General features: G+C 36.1%; 1 protein-coding gene across 1 annotated transcript in view; it reads right to left on the reverse strand.

Annotated features, from left to right (window-relative positions):
- The window catches only part of ATM (ATM serine/threonine kinase), a 74,160-nt gene that overhangs the window by 18,106 nt on the left and 29,219 nt on the right, over positions 1 to 26,835 (reverse strand). The window contains exons 26-48 of the mRNA XM_069883448.1: positions 26,388 to 26,634; positions 25,713 to 25,831; positions 24,460 to 24,586; positions 23,183 to 23,382; positions 21,292 to 21,475; positions 20,541 to 20,705; positions 19,937 to 20,069; positions 17,403 to 17,498; positions 15,905 to 16,076; positions 15,334 to 15,475; positions 14,515 to 14,691; positions 13,981 to 14,155; positions 10,657 to 10,744; positions 10,146 to 10,301; positions 9,067 to 9,175; positions 8,223 to 8,311; positions 8,027 to 8,129; positions 6,774 to 6,922; positions 4,678 to 4,782; positions 4,078 to 4,197; positions 2,808 to 3,042; positions 2,097 to 2,264; positions 521 to 640 (exon numbers count right to left, since the gene is read on the reverse strand). Coding sequence (XP_069739549.1) covers positions 521 to 640; positions 2,097 to 2,264; positions 2,808 to 3,042; positions 4,078 to 4,197; positions 4,678 to 4,782; positions 6,774 to 6,922; positions 8,027 to 8,129; positions 8,223 to 8,311; positions 9,067 to 9,175; positions 10,146 to 10,301; positions 10,657 to 10,744; positions 13,981 to 14,155; positions 14,515 to 14,691; positions 15,334 to 15,475; positions 15,905 to 16,076; positions 17,403 to 17,498; positions 19,937 to 20,069; positions 20,541 to 20,705; positions 21,292 to 21,475; positions 23,183 to 23,382; positions 24,460 to 24,586; positions 25,713 to 25,831; positions 26,388 to 26,634 — 3,379 coding nt within the window. The remainder of the gene's footprint in view (positions 1 to 520; positions 641 to 2,096; positions 2,265 to 2,807; positions 3,043 to 4,077; positions 4,198 to 4,677; positions 4,783 to 6,773; positions 6,923 to 8,026; positions 8,130 to 8,222; positions 8,312 to 9,066; positions 9,176 to 10,145; positions 10,302 to 10,656; positions 10,745 to 13,980; positions 14,156 to 14,514; positions 14,692 to 15,333; positions 15,476 to 15,904; positions 16,077 to 17,402; positions 17,499 to 19,936; positions 20,070 to 20,540; positions 20,706 to 21,291; positions 21,476 to 23,182; positions 23,383 to 24,459; positions 24,587 to 25,712; positions 25,832 to 26,387; positions 26,635 to 26,835) is intronic.

The raw sequence follows: 26,835 nt of genomic DNA on the forward strand, positions 1-26,835 counted from the left end.
AAAGGTTGGATCAGATGATCCTTGAGGTCCCTTTCAACCTGGCATTCTATGATTCTATAAAACTAGCACAAAATAAAGAAATGCAGAGTTACACTAATAAAAATGTTTCTACTACCGACTAACAGTAACAAATAATTACAGTACTTTGAAACACTAGTGCGAGACTTTCCAGCACTTGGAATGAGATTGTTAACAACGCAATCCCCATATCAAAAACACAATAAGAAAATGATTTGTCCTGAAAAGGAAAGCATGGGGATGGCGTGGAAGAGGAAAGGGAATCGGGATTGGCAGTTGTTGTCACTGAACTTCTAAGCCAGCATCACACAAAAGTTTCACTGTGAATTCTATAAAGCCATATTCTCACTCTTTTATAAGACCGTGATGTTATATGTGACGTGAAACTATAATATAAGAATCCAGAAAAATAAAAGCTGCATCACAAAATTTACTTGACATTTTAACAACATTTTAGCACAACATTATCTCAAAGACTGCACAGTTTAAAGACTGGATGCACCTTTTCTAAGTATTTCTGCATGATGACCGTAGGGTTTTCCAAGCACGTTTCTGCCAGCCAGGTTCCGCATAGCCTCAGACACTCTGTATACATCAATTTCAGATGAGGATCATTCTCAACCTTTCAGAAAGCAAGTTTGGGAGTAAAAAGAATAAAGAGAGAGGCATCAAACAAAAGTATCTTTTACATACAAGATAGGCAATTCATAAAACCTGAATATAATGTAATCACTTGGGCCTATTACACATAATGCACCTACAGAGTCATTTACAATGCACACCTAGAGTAGTCAATAATCTTAAATCACCTTCTATGTTAGACTAAAAGAGAGCATATATTTTTAAATACCTGACAGTTTGAACAACGAAAACAGAACAACAACGACAAAATGCAATAGAAATCAAATAAATTCACAGCATGTTTCCAGAACTGTTACTTCTAATATCCTCATTTAATGTAAAGTACCACAGCACACTCTGTTGGAAACATTCAGAAATTGTAATAAATATGTGTCATCATTATATTTTACAGATAGACGTCTACATGGAATCTTGGTTAAAAGTGATCTGAGACAATGAATAAGCAGATTTTCATATGATTTGACACCAGCTCAGCTGGCTGTACAGTAGGACAAGTTTCCAAAATACTTCTAGTATAAGGTACACAGTAAGAACCACCTGGTCAAGATGGCAATGCTAACTGTGAAATATTGAAGTATATCACAGGCAGTAAAACAATAAAATCTCCTTACGTGGACAGGGTATGCATAACACTGGAAGGTGAAATAAGGACTAAATTTTTGGAGGCCTTCATTAACTGATTAATGAAGCAATCATGAAAACCAAAGGAGGAGCAGCAAGTCTGATATGTTTGGAGAACTTCTCCAGCTTTTCTGAAATTCCTTAGTAGAGAATATGGATTCAAAGTGAATGCTTCTTAATCTCCAAAAATCACTCAAAGAAAACCATTGTGGCTAAACTCAAAGGTAAGGATGATGAAGAAATTTTCTGCACATCAGTACACAACATAAAGTTTTGTCCAAGCAAAAAGAAAATATATTTACAAAAATCATAAAATGTCCTGTCAAATGATAAACTAAAAACCCACCATCAAGCTGTCCAAAACCCCAAACAACTTGAAGACTCCAAAAAATAAGAAAAAAGCATTTAAAAAATATTTTAGGAGCAGCAAGCCACCAGACAGTCCACTTGATAAAAAGAAAATAGAGTTACAAAACAAATAATGCTCTGAGAAGCCAGAACAGAAAAAAATCTAATTTTTCTTGTATTTGTGTTCACTACGAAGAAGATGGACAAGTCTCACTGCAAAACCTTTCTTTATGATAAATTCAGAGGTCTATTTGCTACTAAATGGTCAACAGCAAAGGCTACTGAATAAGTGGACAAAATCAGAGCTATTAACTCACAAGGATCAGAATGCATTTTTCCAAAACTCCTGCAGTAACTCACAGAGGAAATAACTGAGCTACTAAAAAAGGCATAAAAACTCCTGCTTGAAATTGCCTTAATGTAAGCGAATGGCAGGTGACAGATGTTTATACATTATATAAACATACCTGAAACCAATCTGCTTCTAATTTTTTTATCATGCCTTTAAGAATATTCAGTGCAAGACTCTCTTCCTTTTTAGCCCAGAAAACCTGAGCTTCTTCTAGTTGCCATTCAGAAACTCCATATCCTGTTGGATTGTACTGTTTGATCTGGAACATAGCTCTTTCTGGAAGCTGAAAATGAACAAAACATTATAAACAATTCTTTACATCAAATACATGTATCTCACAGCAAGTTTTGTTTTTAAATTTCATCTGCATTTGTTCTACTTGTGCAGCATACTCTGCCTATCCAACACTAAGAATTTATTTGCAGCAAAGAGATTATGGTATTTTTCCATATACCTACAGAAAATTCTGATTTGCAACAAAAATAGGCTATGGAATTAGACCTCACAAACCCCAAAATAATCAACGTGTAACATTTTAAATTGCTTGAAGGTATAAAGTATATAAATTCTACAATCAGTACCCACTGAAATACTGGATTTAAAATTTTAGCTTAGTGATTATTATTACATCCTAAGATATCTCAGAAAAAAACCCGAGAAACATGTTCATAAATACAGTTTATGAATAAGTCCTACTTAGTTTAAGTCTCCAACTAATTGATTCATTGAATAAACTTATACTACAGTTAATCTTTATTACTGTTAAAAAATGAAGTTCTTCCATAAACTAGAATACCCACCACTCATCTTTCCCAAAATGTATTACCTGTGTATTTTTAGCAGTTCTTGCCAATCTAGAAAGCTCCACTAGATGTTTGGTCAGGATGTCTTTAATACATTCTCTCTTGGTATTTTCATTCTCCTTTTCAAGTAAGATCTCCAAAATTACAGTCCGCAGAGCCATGATAGGTTCCTGGAAACAGAAGTCGCTGTCCTTGAGAAGCTGGGAATGTCTCTGCCATTTCAAATAAATATCATTCAGTTGTTGAGTAGTAACAGATCTGCAATTGTTACCAAAAGGAAAAAGATCTGTTGTAAACTCTTGCTAAATATTAGTGAAATGCAAGATGAGTAACAAAAGTAAACTACTAAGGTAGTTCAAAACCTACCAAGACACAGTTAATGAAACCCTACAATGGTTAGTATGCGGAATAAACTGTCAGGCTTCCAGTTTAAAGACATCAACATCAGTAAGGTGAACAACTCCACTGCAAACATTCTTGATTAAGCTTCAAAAACTGTTGTCTTAGAAGTCCATCAGCAAAGGGAATTGCATTCAAATACAGGGCCACTTGAAACATTACAGACCAAGATTGCTATTTTATTTTATAGGTTGTATAAGGATTAATATAAGAACAAATTCCAAAATGTGACACCATAGTTGAGTTGGTTGCCATTATATGTATTATTTTCTTATGTAATTCATTAACTGCATATAGCAATAGCTCACAAAATCCTGGACATGGTAAGTAACTGCAGGATGAAAATAAGCTACCAAACTGATGCAACTGTAGCAGAAAAAAATTCCATGTCAATAGCACTACGGAAGTGAATACCCTCCTGTGACTGAAAAGCAAAGTAAAGAATTCTAGTAGAACACTGATGGTAATAGTGGTTCATGAAGAAAGTGATTCAAACAGAAACAACTTCCAATAGATCTATGGAGATCATCACAGAAATGGAAAACATTTTCAGAAAGCAAACCAGAAAAGGATGACTCAGACACTCTGGAAAACCAAGAGATACCACTGTTGCCTTGGAGCATACCAGGGAACTCAAAATACAGGAAAAGAAAACAATTATTGTAAATATTGGCATAATATCAACTAATTAAAATTAGACCATGAATAAACCCAGTCTGGACATAATCTAGATTTGTCTTCACATGGTAAAGCTAAAATAAAAAGCTAATTTTAAGATAAAGTTTGAGATGTTAATTAACAAAATTTGTTGAGGTTATTTTATTTTTGTGCTAGACTTGCTTAACAAACATTCTGAAAACTGAGAAAGGAGTAGAAAACAAGCTTAAAAAATACCTGGAGAATAGCAGACCTATATTTTCCAACTCTCCAATTAGTTGTAGTCGGCAAAGAGTTGGATATAATGAATAAACAGACTCAAGACTGCCTTTGCACAGCTCTTCTACTTCATTCACTCTGTGGATTTAACAGAGAAATAGTAAATTATTATTTTTTTTTTAATACTCATAAATAAATCCAAATGCGCTTAATGTAACTTCCATAGTGAGCAGAACTTAAATAGCAAAACTATTCAGGTCAGAATTACTTTGTATTACCATTGAAGTTCAAAAAATAAAGTTTTCGACAAACGTGATAGCTGAGCTAAAGAAGAGTAGTCGCCATTCAAATCCACTTAAAAAAGAAAAGTAAGTGATGTACACTACAGGAAATCTATTGTCATTTAACACAGAAATTGCATACGAGGAAAAGACAAATTTAAGTTAAACAACTTAGAAATGATGTTGCAATCCAGTAGTGTTTATTTTATTCTTTGTGTGAATCTTTGTTTAAGTCCATAAAACCCCATAATACACTTTTACATATAACTTGTGAACACAAACACACATACATACTCTCCATCTCTCACTCTAACAGGAAATATTTGCATACACTTACCTGGCATCTTTAAGACTATCATAGAACGTAGAGAATTCCTTATCTCGTAAAGACTGAAGAGCATCATACAATGATTCATGGTACCCTGGTCTTCCTGTCTCATCTCTTAAAAATAGAACAAAAGAACATAAAATAAAAAGTATCCTTCTCTACAAAGAAATCAATTTTATCTTCATGACAAATGCTTTCAATAGTACATTTTCTGCAGCTGAGTGGATTGTTGTTTTGCATGATGAAAAATAACAACACAACCCTTTAAATTTAAAATTAATATAGCACTTTATAAACTCAAATTGCTGTTTAAAACACCCCTTCCCTCAGTAATTGTCAACATGTTTGGAATACATAGAATATGTTCCAGGTTGTGTCAAAAATATGACACAAAACCAAGTGCACAATAAAAATTTAATCACACATCCCTCACAGTATTAAGCTGAATTATCTATATTATGGTATATACGCACCTTCAGTTCAGAATGAACAATATTTACATTTAACCTCAGCAATATTTTTAAAAAAGAAAAAACAGAGAAAGTCAGAAGGTTGAAAAAATGTATCTTGTTCAAATAAATTTTGTCATTTGCCCTTTTCACTTTCCTGCCATCTCACTCGCTCTCTTCTTTTAAGTCGTTTTCCTGCTCCTGCATTGAAGCTGAATACCCTGTTTGCCTAACAGGTTTTATACAGTCTCTAACACAGTGACGGAGCCCACCTCTACGAAGACTGTTCTGCTTGTGGCACGAGGTATGCCCTTCAACAGGGTATGTCTGTGAAATTCTCTAGGTGCTTCTAAACAACGATCTTAGGACAGTGTGGGAGAAAAGAGTAAACACACCAAGAGTATGTCCCTCAGATCCACCTTCCAGTAAGAGTCTTAAGTGATATATAGATTATATGGGATGGCCCAGCACCCTGTCAAGCTGAGCCTTAAAGGTGTCCAGGGTAGAGTAATCTACCACTTCCCTGGGGAGCTTATTCCAATGTTTAACTGTTCCCATGGTGAAAAATTTTCTTCTGGAATCCAATCGGAATGTCCCCATGAGCAATTTATACCCATTACCTTTTCCATGTGACCCTTGTTCCTCCTAAAATGTGCAATGATATAGCTGTACTTGGAAGGGACAAAGGTCACAAACTATCCTGGCCAGTCATACGAAATAACTAATGCCAGGCACTCAACATGACACAAGGGAGGAGATTCCTCTATGGAGGAGCAGCCATGAATCCACATCGGTGCTTGCTTATCCAGGTCTTGATAGCCTCTTCTGGCTTACCAAGTAATATTTTCATAGAACAGTTTGGGTTGAAAGGGACCTTAAAGATCATCCAGTTCCAAGCCCCCTGCCATGGGCAGGGGCATCCCACCAGACCAGGCTGCCCAAGGCCTCATCCAACCTGGCCTTGAACACCTCCAAGGCCGGGGCAGCCACAGCTTCCCTGGGCAACCTGTTCCAGTGCCTCATCACTCTCATGGTGAAGAAATTTTTCCTAATGTCTAGCCTAAATCTGCCTCTTTCCAGTTTATACCTGTTCCCCCTCATTCTATCACTACAAGACTTCGTGAACAGTCCCTCCCCAGCTTTTGTGTAGCCCCTTTCAGGTACTGGAAGGCTGCCATAAGATCTCCTCGGAGCCTTCTCTTCTCCAGGCTGAACAACCCCAACTCTCTCAGTCTGTCCTTGTATGGGAGATGCTCCAGCCCTCTGATCATCTTTGTAGCTCTCCTCTGGACCCGTTCCAACAGTTCCATATCCTTAATTTTCCCCATTTGACTGTAAATTAAACATTATAAACTATCCATCCCACTTATCCATACCTACTTAAGACATTTACTATCTGAGTAAAAAATGGAAAATTTCAGTTTATAGTTACAAACAATGAAAAAGAAGAATCAACTGTGTAAAGTTTCTGAGGATAATGAAAAGTAACATGCATACAAACCACACAGGTCTCAGTGTAAAAGACTGCTTTTCAATTAAAGTTTTAAATTAGGTGACCTGCTTCATGAAAATTATGCTCTAGTGTTGTCTTTTTGCTTGGAACTGAAACCGCTGCCTTTCACTTAAAGAACTAGCAAAAAACGTAATTTGGTTTACTTGACAGAAGAGATGTGGCCCCACTGCATATTCCTCCATGCCGCCTGGTAGCGTATTTCCTGTAGCTTCGCACACCACTCAGTGTTTTCATGTTCCAGACCTTTTAAATACATCGAAAGAGTGTGGCAAAGGCCAAAATTCTGCAAAGCCTGGAATTAACAAAATTACTGCAAGTTGATTTCCTCATTTAATAGACTGAACTGGCTTTTTAAAAAGGCTTTGTTTAGCTTTGTTAAAAAAGAAGCCTTTGTGGGTAAGGCAGAACCATCAGTATTTTAATCTCGGCACTATATAACATCAATACTTATTGATAAGACTACTGATTACATTGTTGATACATGCAACCCTGGAAAAACGGTTTCGTTACTACTGTAGCAGAAATTCTTTCAAATAAACTTCTATGTTGTGTATCAAACAAACTATGTCTGTATACTTCTCCATTCCATCATTGCTGGGTAGTAAGCCAAAACTGGTTTTACTTCATAATGAACTGTTATTCCTGGTGGGGATTTGAAAACATTTCCTACCTAAAGTCCTATCTGTTTGAAGACCGTGAAGACATTATAATTGTGCCCAGGTTATGTGTGCAACTGTAATCAAGGGGAAACACAGCAAAACTTTAACAATGATGCTAACTAATTTGGAGCAGGGAAAGAAGAGTACCACGGGAAAACGAAATTATTGGAAACACGGATTTATCTCTGCTATGTTATTACAGAACCAGTATAGGCAAAAAAGTGACATATTTTTAAAGGATCAAAATAAAACAATATAAATTCTATTTATTTAGTTTATCAGAAATACTGTAGCTTCAGTAAGATACCTGCCATAATGGACAAGTTTAGAGAACGAGATGGTAAAAAAACCAATTACTTTACTTTCTATATCCTATCATTTTTGGAACTGGCCAAATTAAATACAAAATTAAATACATATATCTTGAAATATTTCACAAGATTTATTACCCAAGATAGGGATTATGGATGAGTGACAAGAAGAACAGAAGCCTTCAGGTTTTCAGGACAAATATTAGAATCACCCTTACAGTAAAAAATTTCTTTCTAATATCTAATCTAAGGTACTTATATTGAGTTAACTTAGATTATGCAGTTTTACTGCCGATGACAGAAGGCTGGGCTTGATGACAAAGAGGTCTCTTTAAGTCCTAAAACAATTTTGCATTTACTGCAAATGACTTTGAGTAGGGTGGATATCGATTCCTACATTCATTTCTTATTATAATATAAAATTACCTCTATTATTCCTGCCTGGCGAGTAGATGGAGGGAGGCTTGTCTCAAGGTCATATGTTACAAGAGCTTTCTCCCATACTGCTTCATGCTCATATGTCCTTATCCTATAAGTCAACAAGAAGTTTTCAATTAAAAGGTCCTTACTAATTAATGAAAGCAATGACTTTAATAAACATAAGAACATTAATAAATTATACCTTGCTAATGGCTGTAACATTCTTCCTCCACCACAGCCATAGAGGCTATCAGGTTCTCCAATGCTTCTATATATGTCCATGAGAAGGTCCTAGAACATGCACCACAAACCAAAAATTACCTCTTTTAGAACTAGTTCAAGTGAGTTTTATATATATCATGTAAATTTATAAATTCAGGTCTTTCCACGTAACATGTTGCTATCATTGCTTAATTTTCCCTTATGCAACACCGGAACCTGCCATTGTTACAGAAAGAAAAGTCTTGTAGTCTAGCAAAACCCTTCAGGACTACCTAACTTCTCTGTTATGTTTTTAAAAACACTGCTGGGCCTTAGGTGGACTGGCTGAAAAGCAAAAGGCAGGAGTAGTGAATGAGCATCAGACATAGCAGCTAAGCAAGCACAATTCTGGAATAATGAACTATGGAAGGAAATAACTTAGATAAGGCTACTAAATCAGATTTTACATATTAAACAAACTGTAGGAATTTATACTACCATTGTTCTGGTTATTACAACTTGCTACTCCTACTCACTTGCTGATTTTTAATGAACATAACTCTCTGACGAAACAAACCGGAAAGATACTTGGCTAACTACCACCATGAGGTCAGTTCTTTAGGGGAACAAAATCTGTTTTGCCAGTTAATCAGTGTTTCAGGTGAATGAATCCTCAGTTTAACTTGTACATCCAGGCCACTGACTTCAGTTTGAATCAGAGCATGAGGAGAACTTTAAAGTATATTTCTTGAAGTTTAACAAGATCTGCCTTCAGCTCAGATGAGACCTACTGTTAACAGTAATTCTAAAGGTTTGCTTTCAGATTATGAAGCACACGCAGGTACCTGTAAACTTATTCCAGTTTCTTCTTTACTCTTTTCATCCAAAATACTAATAGTTGACCTTTGACTTTCTTCTTCAAATGTCAGACTCCTAGCTGCTTTGAAGGATGACCTACAAGAAATGTTTCAAATGCTAGTTAAATGAACTTCCATATTAAAGAAATGCTGAAGCAACACTTAAGAACTAAGGAGCACAAACACCAAATGCAAAATCAAGCCTATCATATCACCAGGTTATTCAAAAAGGCTCTCAGTCAGAATGACAAAAGCAGTCAGCTGAACGGAAAATATCAACAATCAAGATATTCCAACATAAAGGAAGTTTTTTTTTCTCCTCTGAATAAAACCCCACCTTTTAGTGTCTAATCATGTATTAAATCAAATTGCTTCTGTGACTGCCAGAAGGAAGAGTATTCTCTTCCAGGAAAGAATAAAAACAACTACATAACAGCTATGCTTAGAACCGTACTTTTATTATACACTCACTATCTGAGAATGTATCTTTGTTTGTTGCCAAAACAAAGCTAGTTCCATGTTTGGATCTTCTTAGACCAGAAGACAAAGATAATTGTCCATTCCATAAGAAAGCTCCTTCTACAAGTATCATTCAGCCCTATACTAGAGATTATGAAATTATAGAAGTTAAACCCACACAGTTCTGGTCATTATTCTGTGGTTTCTTCCTCTCCTTGATTCACGTTTGGACATAATTCAATCACTAGCACACCATTAACATGCAAGAAACAGACTCTGAAAAGTGTTCAATCTAGAAAGTGAGATTCAATACATTTTAGTATCTAGAAGTATCAGCCTTAGTGAAGTTTCTCAGAATGCACACTACTAAGAACACTTTCTGGTTAGAAGTCAAAACAACACTATTTTGAGTGTGTCACAGGTAGCAAACTAGCAAGGTTGGGATCATATTCAAGGACTGGTAGAAATATTTTCTAGGTCAGTACACATGCCTAAGAACTTTTTTTTAAGTTTCCTTGACTTTTCATGTAACAAAACACTTCAGAGACACAAAACCACGATCCATTTTAGCAGAAAAGTCAGTATATTACATTCTTCAAGCCTTGTACCTTTCTTGCTGTTTGTCTGTATTTATCTTGTCTGCATAGATTTCTGCATAGAGCAAGGCTGTGAAGTGAGCAGCGCAAGACTGTGCTGCCATAGCAACCTCAAGATAATTCAGATCTAGCCAGAAGCTGTCATCAAAGACTGTACCTGAAAAAGATCTGATTAAATAAAGACTTTAATATTGCTGTAACAGACCTTCTCTCAAACATTAAACAAAATAAATCCAATCTAACTACAAAGCCTTCCAAAGGCTAATTTTATCTTAGTTCTCTGAAAATCAAGATCATAAACATTTTATGAGACAAAAATGTTTTAGATAACTCATTCAGCACAGTTAAAATCCCTTGCAGCTAGCCATATTACTTCTGTAACAAACACGAGGCCACAACTACATCTTTATTCTTTTAACTGACATGTTCTCTACCACATCCTTCTTCCTTCATCTAGAGCATCAACAGATCTTAGAACAGTCATAATAAAATTGCAGCAAAATTTTGGAAAGCTATAATTCACCTTTTTTGTCTTCTTAAGTAATCCACAACTGCAAGCATGGCTCGTCGAGATACTTTATCCAAACTTCTAAAGTTATGGGTTTCTTGCTCTAGGATGTATATTTTAAAAGAAAGAATATAATGAAGTTTTGTCATAACGTATACATTTACAAAATTGAAAGGTGCATTTTAAACTCAAGAAAAGAACTAAAAACTCCCTTGGATAGCATTTCCAGAATTAAAGTAATAATTCATCACAAAGTGTATTTCCCCTCCTTACAGGATGTCAGCAACATTACAATAGTTTATACCACAATTTTCTTTACCAAATTATCTTTGCCTTAATAATTTGTGGATTCTGTTTCTTTCCATAGAAATCAGAGATGATCCAACAACATCGCACAAAGCTCCATAACAGACCTCTTCCCTTTGGCATGAGGCATATAAAGTTATTATGAAGCTAAATACTTCTTACTAGCTTCATTGTAGATTTTACAGAGTGCGTATGCTTGTACAAAAAGCAGCATGTCCAACAAACAGAAACATACCTTTAAAGGATTTATATTTCCATGCACTGCTCCTGGATTAGAAAAAACAAACCGATATCTACAGGTTTTGCTGTGGTTGCTGGGTTACATTTTTTTCTTTTTTTTTTTTGGAGAATTTAATTTAGAAATTACAAGAAGCAAGAAATAAGGAACGCACAAGCAAAGGTTTGATCACTACTACGCTATAGTAAGAAGTAGAATTAGAAATTTCTCCTAAAGAAAGCAAAAGCCACATAAAAAAAAAAGAAATATCTGGTATTTTGTGTGTTATAACTAAAGAACAATGCTTACTTTTCACTGCTACCAAAGACCTTATAGAAAGAATACCAACTCCTTTGTAAATCATCTCCCACATGCTTAACTTCCAAAAGACATGCAATAGGGACATCTGACTGTTAGTTCCTAACGCTTCATGCCATTTTGCTGTCCAGATCCATCCCCACACCTGCACTGCTTGCAAATGCAGACATAGCATCTCACAGGCAGGGTGTGTTCTGTTAGCACTGTATAGTCAACGCCTCATGGAGTTTGCTTACTTCTTCTTTCATAATTTGATCAGATGAATATTTGAAAATTTCCAAACGAATTATTTGTGAGTACCAGAAAGTATTAACAAGCTGGGGGAAGGAAAAAGTACTGGGCAAGGAAACTGGAAGAAGAAAGTTATTCAGGATTTCTTGAACAACAGATTAAATGAGTACAACAGTAACTATGAGCTGCCAGCATGATGTTCATACTCACTTGCTAACTAGAAGCTTACAGACAGAAAATGAAAATGGTGCCATTTATTTTCATGGCATCAGATAGAAATCCGAAATTCTAAGGACAAATAGTTGAACATGTAAGTAGTTGAAAGATTCACTCAACATCAACTCATAGTTGAAAGATTCACTCAACCAAAAATTACAAAATAACAGATTCACATGACTCTGACCAGACTGAGATGCACAAAGTCCAAAACATTCTTTGTTTTCAGTTTGGTAGGTATGACTTTTGTCAAGCAGTTGGCCATTTATACAGTGAGGTTTGGTTTCTCAGGTGGAACAATGACTGGCATGATGTTGACACTATGCTTTAAATTTCCAAGTTCCTCGAACTTGCGTGTCAAACTGTATTGACAGGAAGACCCTTGTTCAGAAATACTTAGCTCTCTCATGTATAACTGTGTGGTCCTTGCCACAGTTTGGATCCTGATAGGTTGGAATTAAATTTCTGTAGGTTTTCTAGTAAGATTTTTCTCCTTGTTTCGATACAGAAACAGCTTTTCCTTGAAGAAATTGGTAGTCACCAGATGTTTTAAAATTTTTATTTTGAATACTGCTGATATTCTATCATCCTAACTTTGGAATGAATGTCTCTTTGCTCTGCTGGCCAGTGCAGCTCCAGTTTACCTGTGAACGACTACCTAGACCAGCATGCAACTTCACGGGGCCGGGGGGGAGGTTTGGTACTAGGACAGTTTTTCATCTCAAGAACTCCATTTCAAGTTCTCTTATTGCCTCAGTAAGATTCCTTGCACAGAATCACAACGTTTGAAGAGGACTCTATATTGTGCCCGTTGGTGTCACTGAACTAACGGCAAATTTATATATCTTGGAAAAATCCCCTCATACTTTTCAAAGAACCATTTGGGTTACTCTATGCATTTCAGCATAAGTTTGTGCGGTAGTTTCCATGGCTGTTTACAGGAAGGAAACAGGAAATTGTTAATTCTTTTCTATCTTGCAAAGAGGGACAGTAATAAAAATATCTGGATCACATGAACAGCTTGTTACCTGACTACAAAAATGTGAAAGAATACTGCTCTAGTCTTTCTGGCTAGGCTAGTCTGCATCTATAATAATCACTTTAAAATATACCTGGTGTCACTAGGTTTATTTACACCAATCTTTGCACAAATTGCAGTACTAAGGGTTTGTTTACCTCTCTGGCAACCTGAAGCTTGCATGACTTGCCTGTAAAGAGACTGCAAGACATTGTGCAGACTCATTCCTTTGGTGATTTGTCACTGAAGAAGGTAGCTGGAAGATATAGCAAAGCAGGTACTGCACAAAAAATATTAATCTGCAGTTACTGTATTCGTGTTAAGTAAGGGACATGCACAAATAAAAGAAATACATTATTCCAGCTCCTGAAAATAGGTGCGTGTACCATTCCCATAGCCTACTAACAAAGATCTTATTTTTTACACAGGTTTTTGCTAATTTTAACCACAGTCTAACTGGAAAGGACATCAGTGAGCTTGATTAGAAAATGCACTGTTTTTATTGGAATTTACTGCACTACTCAGAGTCTGCTGCAGTTCTTTTTGTTACAAATGCCTTTCATTCTGCTGAAATGGAACAGGTCTTTGGAATGTTCAGTGAAACCATTATCAACATCAGGCAGAACCTAAAGCAAGGGTTAATATTTTTTCCAAGGGGAAAATCCAGGTGAAAACTGCCTTTAATCCCTCTTGTTTGAGTAAGAGAGGAATTTTAACTACTAATAAGTCATTTTAAGAGACAATTGAAGACTTGGTCTTGCAGCACACAATATTGCATCAGATCTACACTGAGAAAGTAATAAACATCCAATTGTGAATGAAGAAACAAGATACACAGAAAAAACAGCTTTAGTCTTGCCAATTAACAGCTTCAAAATGACTGGTATCTCCACTGACAAAGATCAAGCAATTGGACAGAACTTTCTAAAATTCTGTCTGCCTACAAATGTGCATCATATGTTTGATGTCGCAAGATAAATTGTTCATGACCAGAATCCCTCTTTCAGCTGAAACAAAAATCTTATGACATTACCTGAATCAGAATTTGGAGGTGTGGTAGATCTACTAGAAGAGGCAAGTCTGCAGCAGGCTGTAAAAAACTTCTGGATGTGACCTGACAAAAGATTTCTCCAAGATTCATCTGAGTCATGAAGAAGTATATCATGAATCAGGTATGGAAGCAGAGTTTGACACAAGTCTGTTTTCACCTAGAAAACAATTGTGCACAGCAGCTGCTAAGAAAAACAACAAAAAGCCTTTCTTTCTCAGGTTATAACCAAACTGACATCTACTCAAATGAAATGTAAAGCTTGAGAAAGAACATGCAATATAGAAAATGTAAACCACTCAATACGGCTATGCTGGCATTCAGTTAAGTTATAAAGTTTATCTATTCTCAAATCTTGTATTTCAAGAGTGTACTTTATAGGTATCTGAATTACTCTTAAGAAAAACTAGTAACTCAATAGCAGAAATTACTATTTGCTATCAAGATGAGTAATCACATATTTTTGTGCATCACGGCACACATACATATATATACACACATATGTATAATTTAGCTCACCTCACATAGAGGCTTCATTAACTGCAGAACTTCATTTTGCACACCTCCGCTGTCCAGTATTGAACTAGTTAGGTGCTTGATCCAGGTCTCATGACTGTCTCCCACAGGAATCCACAGATTTGCATCATCCAACCTTTCTAAAGGAGCCTCCGTTTCCTTAGTAGGTACTACAAAACACTAGAAAGTAGAGATACACATTTCAAATATAAACAAATTCTAAAGCATTATAAAAACTCTCATATTGCAATCTGCACAGATTAAAACATTTTAAATATTAGCTGTTCTTCAACTGACTGATAATAACAATTTTTTTCATGTAAATGTAAAGGTTACCAAGGAACTCTGTAACTATTAAAAATTATATTTTACTGGCAACATCGACAAGGTCACAATAGACACTTCCTTTAAGTTACAAACAAGAAGTTTCACAATTAGGAAATACTTGGTTAAATATGCATCTTTTTTTCTGACCTATTTTCCATTAAGTTTTTGTCTCAAATGATACTAGAATCCTGAGAAAGAATGTATTACATTACTGAGTAGGTAATCAAAAATTATAAGTCTAAAAATGAAGCTACACACAGCTTTTTAATGTCAAATTGGTAACTTCCTATGTGGAAAAAGCCACAAATGCTGAAACAAAAAGGGGAAATAGATGCATAAAAAGCAATCATGTTTGCAGTTAGACTGATGAAAAGTCCAGATTTTGCATTCAACTACGACTATCTAAAAATATTTTTAGTTTTTTTTAAAAAGCATGTATTTTTATGTTTTCTCTACTCCCTATGCCATACAAATAAGGTATATCAGAAGAGGTACCTTTTTTCTAGATATTCTGAAAGGCTGTAGATAGATTAACATGGGATCAGCTCTATTTTTGTAAACTTCCCAAAATTCACTGCCAGACTCGGTGGCTAATATGTTTTTCAAACAGGAAACAGCAGCAGCTCTAACATCAATACTGAAAGAATAAGACACACAATATCATTATTTTTACTTTCAGTCTGATATTTTATTTACAAAATCACCTAAACATACAAGAAAAATCATTCCACAATCTAATAATGTGTGCATCAAATCAGAAAATTTGGACTAGGATATTCCATTGCATATTTTGTTATAAAGCAAAGCCTCACGATTTACTCCACAGCACTGCTGTTCTCTATAGAGCAGAAGAAACTCTCTGGCTTGAGTCCAACTAGAGAATTTCTAGGAAACATCTCAGCTTGACTGGATAACTAATCTGAGCCTTGAAGGAGCATACAGCTGGAAACTAAGAGGGGTTAATAACGCTTTCAGAGTGTTACTCTGAGATGACGTGAACAATGTACAACTTAACGGCTCCTATTAAGCTTTGAACTAAATAAATTAAATGAATAAGTATACTCACCAGTTATCTGTTAAAGCAACATTTATTTGTGTTAACATTATGAAGACCCACTGAAGATTTTTTTTTTCAAGTAAGTCTGCTGCTTTAGAATCCAGTGCATTTTCAGCATGCTGAAGAGCTATGGTGGAGAAATCCATGGGACCTATTTCTCCCAAGCAACTTCCAACAGCCTCTGCAAATGCAGATAATTTTATACTCTTAGCACACTAAAACAAGGTCTCATGAACTAAGATTATTGTGGGGTAAAATCTGCAAACAATTTTAAGTAATCACTTGAGGAGGTTATGATTAAAATTACACTTATACAAGTCTTAAGCTGCAGAATTTGTAAGTAACAGCTACGTTTTCTAACTCAGATTTCTAAGAATGCCTATGGCTCTGTATTTTTGCAATTTAAATCTAATAAAAATTTAATTTTTGCTTCCATCAGAAACAGGTAAGTTCAAAAGGTCAGAATCACAGCCACTAAGAGACACTCATTTTCACTCCATAGATACAAACAGTAGCCTGGAAACTCAGTAAGAATTAATCTATATTTTACACAAAATGATGTATCAATGTGTATCATTTGCTTTCCAGACAAAATATTTTATAAAACTACATGACTACAGACAAGAAAACACAAAACAAGATTGACCTTGAAAATATTTTTAAGAAAGGAATATTAATGTTCATCAGAAAGAAACCAAAATCTATTTCCCTGCTCTTTCCTTCATACTCAGCATATATCTTGAAAACTTTTCCATTTTCTACGACATTGTTTTAACTGCCAGAGCAAATAAAGAACAGACTGAAGACATACAGGTTGTGTTTTGAACTGAATCTTACCAATCATCTAAAGAAACACAATGCAGAAAAGGCTGAATCTCAGAGCTTGCAGAAGCGCTGAAGAATGTATCGTACTGAAGTCGATGTGAGCTTCAACTGCTCAGCATTTATAGTTATCAGTTATTAGTCTTTTAGACAAAAAATATTCTAAGGCACATGCTCTCATTACTTGTATTTCTGTCTAGTTCAGACATCTAATTCCACTAAACATCACCTTCGTGGAGATTCACCCCACCTGGGGAAGAGACAATTTGGATTTTCGTTTTGATGCTTTGAATCAAACATTATTCAGGTGCTCAACACAAACGATGAAAATAATTTTAATAAAACAAAAGAGGCTTTAAGATGAAGGACAACTATCTTAATTTCCACTAAGACATGCCTTCCAAATTTTCAGATTAATTTTCTTCTATTTTTCAGCCTAAGAAAATGACCCATGTAAAAGATGACTCTCTATTCAGTAGAGAAGACATCTGGATATAAACTGATGACGATTTAAGTTATTAGTCAAAGCTGTAAAATACAGCGACTAAAAAGATATATCACCTACTTCAACATTCCTGGCAGCAAACACAAAACAGCAGTGGGAAGTAACATTGAGAATGGCCACAGTTTCAGCCCGGGGTGTGCAATGACAGCCCCAGGATGCCTGTGGGACCAATCAACTCACCGAGCACGGCTTTTTCACCTGTATGGTTAACTGCCATCTTGGACAGCTGTAGTAAGCTCACAACCAATTTCACTATTACAGAATCTTCTGGGTTTTCTATCAATCAGAAAGAAAAAGGAACCCTGCTTTAGTGTCTTTTGTCTACAAACATCAACGTGCATTATTAATATTGAAGCTCGTTGGCATTAAACAGTACATTAAAAGAAAAACTCACTCATGATATCTTGAAAAAATTTCTATGCATTTGACTATGCCAAAGAATCTCCAAATCAAGAATACACAAATGCTGTTATCTGCCATTTTTTGATGTAGAAATGATAACTAACTCCATGAAATATTAGCTTAAGTTAGCGCAAGAATGTTATCTGAAACAGTGACGTTGTACTGTGCGACTCCACTGACAGCACTTAAGCTAATATCACAGTTCTGTTCTAAATCCAAATCCAAGAAATATCCCAAAATAAATTTCTGCCAGGAATCTCAGAGAATTTCAATAGTTTTCAGTTGCTTAATTAACTTTGCCAAATTATAAACTCTCAAGACGGATAATCACTTGCATATTTTTCTAGGAACTTTTTCATAAAATAAGAATTCTAAACAAAAGGGTTTTGCTTTTTCCAGGAATAAGGTCTAGGAAAAAATATGATTTGTCAATGTAAAAAAATAAAAGCAGCATTTCTTTAAAAAACATCCTGCTGCCCTGCTGACTGGAATAGAAACTTGGAATCGGACTTGTTGACATTTTTATGAAAATGAAGACACACGTGGTCAAACTGCAGTAGTTATTTCTTAAATGTTATCTATTTCGGCATACAGTTTTATAGTCATAGAAACATAGAATCATAGAATCATAGAATCATAGAATCATAGAATAACCAGGTTGGAAGAGACCAACCGGATCATCAAGTCCAACCATTCCTATCAAACACTAAACCATGCCCCGTGCCTTCAACACCTCCAGGGAAGGTGAATCAAGCACCTCCCTGGGCAGCCTGTTCCAGTGCCCAATGACCCTTTCTGTGAACAATTTTTTCCTAATGTCCAGCCTAAATCTCCCCTGGCGGAGCTTGAGGCCATTCCCTCTTGTCCTGTCCCCTGTCACTTGGGAGAAGAGGCCACCACCCTCCTCTCTACAACCTCCTTCCAGGTAGTTGTAGAGAGCAATGAGGTCTCCCCTCAGCCTCCTCTTCTCCAGGCTAAACAACCCCAGCTCTCTCAGCCGTTCCTCATAAGGCCTGTTCTCCAGCCCCCTCATCAGCTTTGTTGCTCTTCTCTGGACTCGCTCCAGAGCCTCAACATCCTTCTTGTGGTGAGGGGCCCAGAACTGAACACAGGATTCGAGGAGCGGTCTCACCAGTGCCGAGTACAGAGGGAGAAGAACCTCCCTGGACCTGCTGGTCACGCCGTTTCTGATCCAAGCCAAGATGCCATTGGCCTTCTTGGCCACCTGGGCACACTGCTGGCTCATGTTCAGTCGCTGTCAACCAACACTCCCAGGTCCCTCTCCTCCAGGCAGCTTTCTAGCCACACTTCTCCTAGTCTGTAGCACTGCTTAGGGTTGTTGGGCCCCAAGTTTTGATCAATAATTGTTTTCTTCACTTAACGCCTACAACAATAATAATAATAAAGTTATTTGCAGTGCTCAACAGACTTATAGTATAAGGCAAGATCAAGGCAACAGGCCCACCAAGCCTGCTAGCCCACCTCCAACAAAACAAGAGTTTTTCTTTTCATGTTCTGCCAGTCAGCAGACTGAGAACTTCTAGGCAGACCTTCATACCTAGAAGCTCTATGAGATATGTGTAACTCCTTTCACGGTCCTTTATGCTTTTCTCCACAAGAAGTGGCAGCAAGTTCCACGCTGTATACAGACTGTTCAAAAAAACCATGGTTCTTCTTGTATAACTGTTGCCAGATGATTTAGTCTGTTCTTGTAGTGTGCTAAAAGCGGTAAGTGTTCCCTACTCAGCGTCATCATAACATTCACCAGTTCATGCACTTCTCTGTATTCCTAACTTCCGTAGGATGAGTGGAAATGTCCTCAAGTTGCATCGGGGAGGTTCAGATTAGACATTAGGAAAAAGTTCTCAGGCGCTGGCACGGGCTGCCCAGGGAGGTGGTTGAGTTACCATCCACAGAGGTATTTAAAAGATGGGTAGATGATGTGCTCAGGAATATGGTTTAGTAGTGGATAGGTATAGTTGGACCTGATGATCTAAAAGGTCTTTTCCAACCAAACAATTCTGTGATTCTGTAAGCGCCTCGTGCCAAAAAAGCTGAAGGGTGTTTTATCCTCTCTGCCATATAACACCTCATATAATATCTATAATACACTCTGCTAAAGATATTTCAGATTTTGCATGAATAATAAATCCCATTTTAGTCTGCTTGTAAAATTATAAGGTTACATTGTTAACCATACAAATATGAAGACATAAAATAAAATAGTCCATGTCAAAGTAGAATAGGGTTATATCATTATACACCTAAAACCAGATACAAAAGAAATAAAATACATAATCAGATGTCAGTACCTTGGAAATTTTTCAGGAGATCCTTCATCTGATCTTTATATTGTTCCAATTTTTTGCGTAAATCATACAGCCCTTCAAGTCGTGTCACAGGCAGTGAATCACAAACACCAACTGAGAGAAAGTGATTAATTTCCTGCAAAATCATATTTTTTATTAAGCACATACAGGATAAAAATAAAGGCTTCAAGTAAAGAAGTTGCAGTCCACAATGTGGATATTAATACATGCAAAATAATGGAGACTTATATCTCAGTGTCTGAAACTCACAATAAAAAGAATCCCCATATCTAGATTAAATCTTTCTCAACTATTCAGATCAGACATAGGGAAGAAATTCTTCCCTGTGAGGGTGGTCAGACACTGGCACAAGTTGCTCGGTGAATTTGTGGATGCCCTCTCCCTGGAGGTGTTCAAGGCCAGGTTGGATGGGACCTTGAGCAGCCTGGTCTGGTGGGAGAAGGGATGGAACTGGATGACCTCTAAGGTCCCTTCCAACCCAAACCATCCTCTAATTCTATACCTACAGACAGAACATTAATTTTCTTTTGAAAGTTTGCATTACAAAACCCACTTTGTCATGGGAAATATTTTACGAAGTATTTACCTCCATAAGCGAATAAGGTCCTTTACTGTATTTTATTTTCTGTTGAGTCGCTCGCAAATCTTTAAAAGCAGGATATTCGGGAAAAGGATCTAAGCATTTGATTGCATGGTACAGATTTTCATTATCCTTATTATCTACCACCAGGTACTTCAACAGGCCTAAGACCTGAACATAAAAAGTAAAGGAAAACCAAAAAAGACAGGGAAATATTCTTGAGTCATATTTCTTATTCAGGTTATAAAGTCTGTATTTCTCCAAATTCCATTAAACAAAGAGCTCTGTAAAAATAATAAGATGACTTATTTACACTGTTAAAAATTATAAACTGTTCACATTTGGCTGAAAAAGGTTCACAGATTCAAAGTAGACATATAAGACCTTACAAAAGCATTAAAGCTCTTTTAGAAATCTGATTTTTTTACAGACTAAGTAAGCAGAGAATTAGGAAGTTAAGTGATACAGTAATCTCAGCAATTATGATACAAACATCTCAATTACTGCTTTAAGCCACAGGAATTAGATACAGAACACATATTTGTCAAAACAGAAGTACAGAACCAAGAAATATATAAAAAATTAAAGGTAATAGTGTTACATCGCAGATAATATTTTTAATATAAATCTACAAAGCATAGAAAGAAGGAATCAAAATTGAACATAAGTATAGACAGAGCCTTAACAACAGTAAACATGAACTAAAAGGCTAACAGATAAGGAATAAACATAATAATAAGGAATAAGTCAAAACTACCTGCTCCTGAATCTCAGGCTGGTCCACAGCATTAGGGATTAGAGGTATTAGGGTTCCTACAATAACATGAAGGTGGCTCTCTAGAGCATCTTTGCAACATGTTACCGCTATGTGGCAAACATGATGAAGAAGATCACAACAGAGTGAAAAGCTGCGCATGGATACGTCTCTGAGAATAGCTGGTCTGTCACAGGAAACAAAAAAGTGAAATTCAGAAATACAAACTGTCATTATCTCTAATGTTGTGTAAGTACTAACTTATACAACAGTGAAAAATGAGGGAAAAGGACAAACGTAAATAAATATTATGAGAGGAACTGATTCTGAACTTTTATTTATCAACTTAATCAATGTTGACAGAAACAAAATAAAGTGGAAAACACATCCCCTCTCTCACCTAACCGTTAGTTCAAGAAAAAACAAAATAACAAAAAAAGATTTAAGTTACAAAAGACGTGGGAATTATCTAGTCCAGCTTCCTGCCTGAAGCAAGATCAGCTTTAGGTTCTCAGAGTTTTGTTGAGCTTAATTCTAACACATTGCTTGGATGGAAAACCAATAGCCTCTCTGAGCAACCTGCTTCAGTATTTGACTGTTCTCACTGAGGAACATCTGTTCCCTTGTGTCCAATCAGAACTTCCCATACTGCAGCTTGGTGGCTGCTACCTCTTGTCCTTCCAGCATATACTTCTAGGAAAATTCTGGCTCTATGTTCTCTAGAAGGTATCTTCCCCTCTGGAGAACAGAAAATACAACTCCACTTATTCCCCTGGGAGTGTTCCACTCCGTTCATCCCCATTTGTCATTATCTCTCATGTCCAGGCTGAAGAGGCCTCACACTGGACACAGTGGTCCTACTGCAGGTTCATATAACTTGGAGGGGAACGACTCCTTCCCTCAAATTGCTGGCTATGCTCTTGCCAGCATAGTTCAGCACACAGTCAGCCTTCAGTGTCGAAAGGCACACTAATAACTCGTTCAGCCCGTCCTCCAAGCCTCCTGGGTCCTCTCCTGGAAAGCCAGTCAGCTCCCAAGCCTGCACTTGTGCATGGAGTTATTCCATCTCAGGTGAAACAACTATGGATTGTCTATGTTCAACTTCAATGTACCTGTTGTCCCACTTGTAGAGGTAGATGAAGTCCCCCTGAATGGGAGCTTTGCCCTCCACTGCATCAACTGCTCCTGCCCCAGTTCAGTGTTGATCCCAACAACACGTCCCATAATAATGGCATTTACCATAAAATCCACACCTCTCTTCAATATTTCAGGATATGAAGTGCTTTCAACAAGCAAAGCAATCAACTTGCAATGAAACTCAATGACATTTCGATGAATAACTGTCTTAGAAATCCAAAGCCACACCTTAAGTAAGAAAATATCTCTAGTCCTTATGAAAGATAAAAATCTCTAAACCTTAAGCCTGATGAAGTACCAGGTTTCTCAATCTGAAGACAAGCTGAAGACAAGAGATAGCATGTGCCGATTCTGACTCATTTTGTTAGCTTCTTATCGGTGAAAATGTGTCAATACTCCTCACTAACTCAATTACCACATTTCATTTTGCATATGCTTACTTTGCACTTGACCCCACAACTTGAATATTTTTTCTATAACCTTTAAATTCCCAAACACCCTTTCTGTCATCAAAATGTCCCAACACTTCTTATTTCTACAATTTGTCGAGCAAACATGCAAACACAAGGAATGTGCAGGAATTCCCAAATTTTAGTATGAGTTCTGAATTTAAATTCCAAAAACATCAAAGAAAGGCAATTTAATTTTTTCTTTCAGTAAATTTTAATTATTTCTACAAATGCATTAATACCTGCAATACTGAAATACAAGAAGTTATAAGAAGACAGGAAGAACAATATATAATTACTGCATTTACCTGCTGCTGATGTGATGAATCAGGGTGTAAATTACATCTCGAAGGACAAAAGCCCATGCTCCTCCTAAACCATCTCTAATCTCTTTAAGTAGTAGACTGACAAACAAGTGATAAATTATAAGAACCCTGTGTTTCTTGTAAATGTTGTTTGTATCTGATGCATGCTTACAAAGAGCCAGAAGGATTTTCTGGAATGAATCCTAAAAATTAATAAACTATGAGTAAAAAAATAATTCATAATGCCAACATAGGTTATCAAGAAAAAACTTAAGCAATAAATGTTGTTTTTAAAGTACATAGACAAAAAGGATTTTTATTTTTACTGCTTTAAACAAACAAAGGACCTACATAGAGACCACCTCTCCAAGCAGGACTATAGCCCCACACCTCCTTTGCTCTTTTTTTTCCCACATGAGAAAGGTTATGCACATTTTTTGGAAAACCAAACAGTTATGGCAGTTTTCAGCAGCAGGAGAAATAGCAAAGCATTTTATATGCATTCATATTTGCCTTTAACAACTGAAAATCAAATGTTTAAAAATATCACAGACTATAAGATTTCATACTGTCAGTAAGGGGAGCAAACTTTAATATCTTAACTGTAGACCGTATTTAGATAAAATTGCCCCAATTTAATTATTTTAGATTGTTCTTCAGACACATGGCAAAGAAATAAATCATATCTAAATTCTGACTGATACATGGATTTCTCCAACCTCTACAATATTCCCCTCTATTTATACATTATTTTATATATATCATACAATGCATGTAATAGTTCAAGCATGTAATTTTTGTAAGGTTACCTTGTCCTTGAACTTAGGACTTGTTTAATTTCAAAAGGCAAACAAAAGAACAGAAAGGTTTCTAAGGTTGTATTTTCTCATAGAATCATAGAATGGGTTGGATTGGAAGGGACCTTAAAGATCATCCAGTTGCAACCCACCCTCCCATGGGCAGGGACACCTCCCACCAGACCAGGCTGATCAAGGTCCATCCAACCTTGAACACTTCCAGGGAGGGGGCATCCATGACTTGTCTGGGCAACGTGTGCCAGTGCCTCACCACCTTCACAGTAAAATATTTCTTCCTAATAACTAATCTAAATATTTCAGCTTAAAAATTAGCCCTTATCTTATCCCTGCACTTCCTGATAATGAAACCCATCCTAGCTTTTTTCCCTCATATATACATAACAGAAATGTCTAATTAAACCAAAATGTAACCATAAAAGAAATTTTATGTTCTACAAAAAAAAAAAATCATTACATACTTACAGGGCTTTTAGAAAGAACTGCTACAAGACTTTTCAATTTGCTTTTATGACAGTTGCTAATATAGTCCAAGGTTGCCTTAATCACATAAGATGGAAAATGAGGAGGATTAGGAGCAGGATCCAGTTCCCTAAATGGAAGAAAAAGAGATTTATTTTATTTTAATTCCCAAAATCAAACCCCATGTATTAAATAAGTCTCACTGAATAAATACGTAACTCCTAGGAAATCTTCTCTGCTTTCCGTAAGTAAGAACCACCACAAGCATCCAGCAAAGTGACATACATCTTATTTGTAGCTGCTTGTTTTCCTTCTATGGCAGCTTTCTAACTTGTACTTTCTTAACATCCTTCTACCATTTTTGAAAGATCATATTGCTAAAACTCACACATCTGCCTCACCTAAGGTACTTCGTAGGGAAATCTAATTGCAACTCATGGATAAAGCTTCTGGATTTTTTAATTATGGGAACAATTTGGTTGAGAAAAATGTAATCATTCATCTCCCCACTTAAAAAAAAAGGGGTAATCAACTTTTCTAGGCCCTCACAAAGAAAATAAATGCATTATGATAGTAACAAACCAGCAAAATCTAAGTTTCATCATTCTTAGTGTTAACATTCACTTCTTAGGAAGAAAAACTTTGGATCTAAACACAAAAATCTGAAAAATTATTTCCGGATATTATTATCCAAATAGCAACACTTTTAAGACATCAACAAAGACTGAAAAGCTCATAAAAGAGAAGGTATTTATGGCATTAGAATATTTCTATTAATTGGGAATTTGTTTATTTGGCATCCCTTAAGCAATCTCCTTACCAAAAGCAAGAGCTGCCACTACAAGAACAGTTAAGAAATGGTTCGCTTCACTTCTCAGTGACTTCTAAATAATTAAAGACCTTTAAAAGAATCGCTTGAATTTAGACATTAAAACCTGATCTGTTTAAAAGTGAGGGCAGCCCATCCAAATTTGAACTAATCTAAACTGGCATTGCTCTAGTCCAGCTCACTAACATACAACATTCTCTTGATCATCCATTCATTTTTTCCATTAAATGAAGTATCACAGCAGTTCCCCTTATTGATACTGGGGAATAACTATGTGAGAAAGCATGCCTACCATACAGCATTACTAATGACAATAAAATCCTTTAATTCTCAACTTCAAGGCCAACTCTTCTTGGGCCTGAAGCATATTTTAATGCACAATGTTATACAAACACATTCTATGTTTAGAAAATCCACAAGCACATACCTTATATATTTACTTAGATGAGCTCCTTCTTCTACTGTGCTATCAGGTGGTTCGTGTAAGGTCATCAACAGTTCAACCACGATCTCTGGTAAGTTATTATGGGATAAATTGTCAATTTGCTAGAAGAAAAAAATAGTGGTTTATTAAGAAAAAAATCTTTTAGCTAAAATAATTTAACTTTTCCTCCTGAGAAAACACTATTTTTTCCTGTCTGGATTCTCTATTTGTTTAATTTTCCATGATGTACAATTCATTCAGAAATTAAGTCCGGTTAAGACATATCCATGGTAGTCACAAGTAGAACAATTTACTTTCCTACGGTATTTGGAGAAAAACAAGATGTTTAATTTTACTACTAGTTCTGAATATAGTCTGCCTCTGGGGAAGACAGCTCCTCACAAAGCATTAACAAAATGTTTTAAGAGGCAAATATGACTAACTTAAACAGATACATGACAGGGAAAGTCAGGGTTGTATAATGAATGATAAATAAAAAAACCTACTACATTTAAAAATACATATACTTCAAGTCAACTGCCTGCCTGAAAGTTTCTATTGAATAGCTACTTCAAAACTATGGGATAAAAATTCATCAGGTATTTACAGAACACATAGAAGTTTCTTTCAGGTCTGTTGAATGCCACAGGACTCAATTTAGACATTTAAAACAGATACCTGTTTTCCTAAGCAGTTTTCATCTTTAAGCATGTCATAGACTTTAGAAGCTGTGTCTCGTTGCTCTGCTACTTCACTCTTTCCGTGGCATTGATAGGCAAAATAAGGGAGGATATTCACAAGTATCTTTGGAAAACAGTCTGCTAGAACCTGCCTCCAATCTTTTTCAATCTTGTTGGCAAGTGATTTCACATCTTCAAATTGACTTCTAATCACCAGGTGTGGAACCAAAACTTTATAGCAAGACCTACACACAATAAATACATTTACAGAATGTCCTTGCACTGGAATTTAAAAATAACCTCAAGTAAAATATAGCAAATACCATTCCTCTGCTGCATAACTAAACTTGTAATTAGTATTTAGCTACTGCTAAGCAAAAAAATTGTACCAGCATAAATACAAGACACTCAGAATATATTTTAAATGCCCTCAATGTTATCTTATA

Source organism: Phaenicophaeus curvirostris, chromosome 1, assembly GCF_032191515.1.
Source record: "Phaenicophaeus curvirostris isolate KB17595 chromosome 1, BPBGC_Pcur_1.0, whole genome shotgun sequence".
Classification (NCBI taxonomy): Eukaryota; Metazoa; Chordata; class Aves; order Cuculiformes; family Cuculidae; genus Phaenicophaeus; species Phaenicophaeus curvirostris.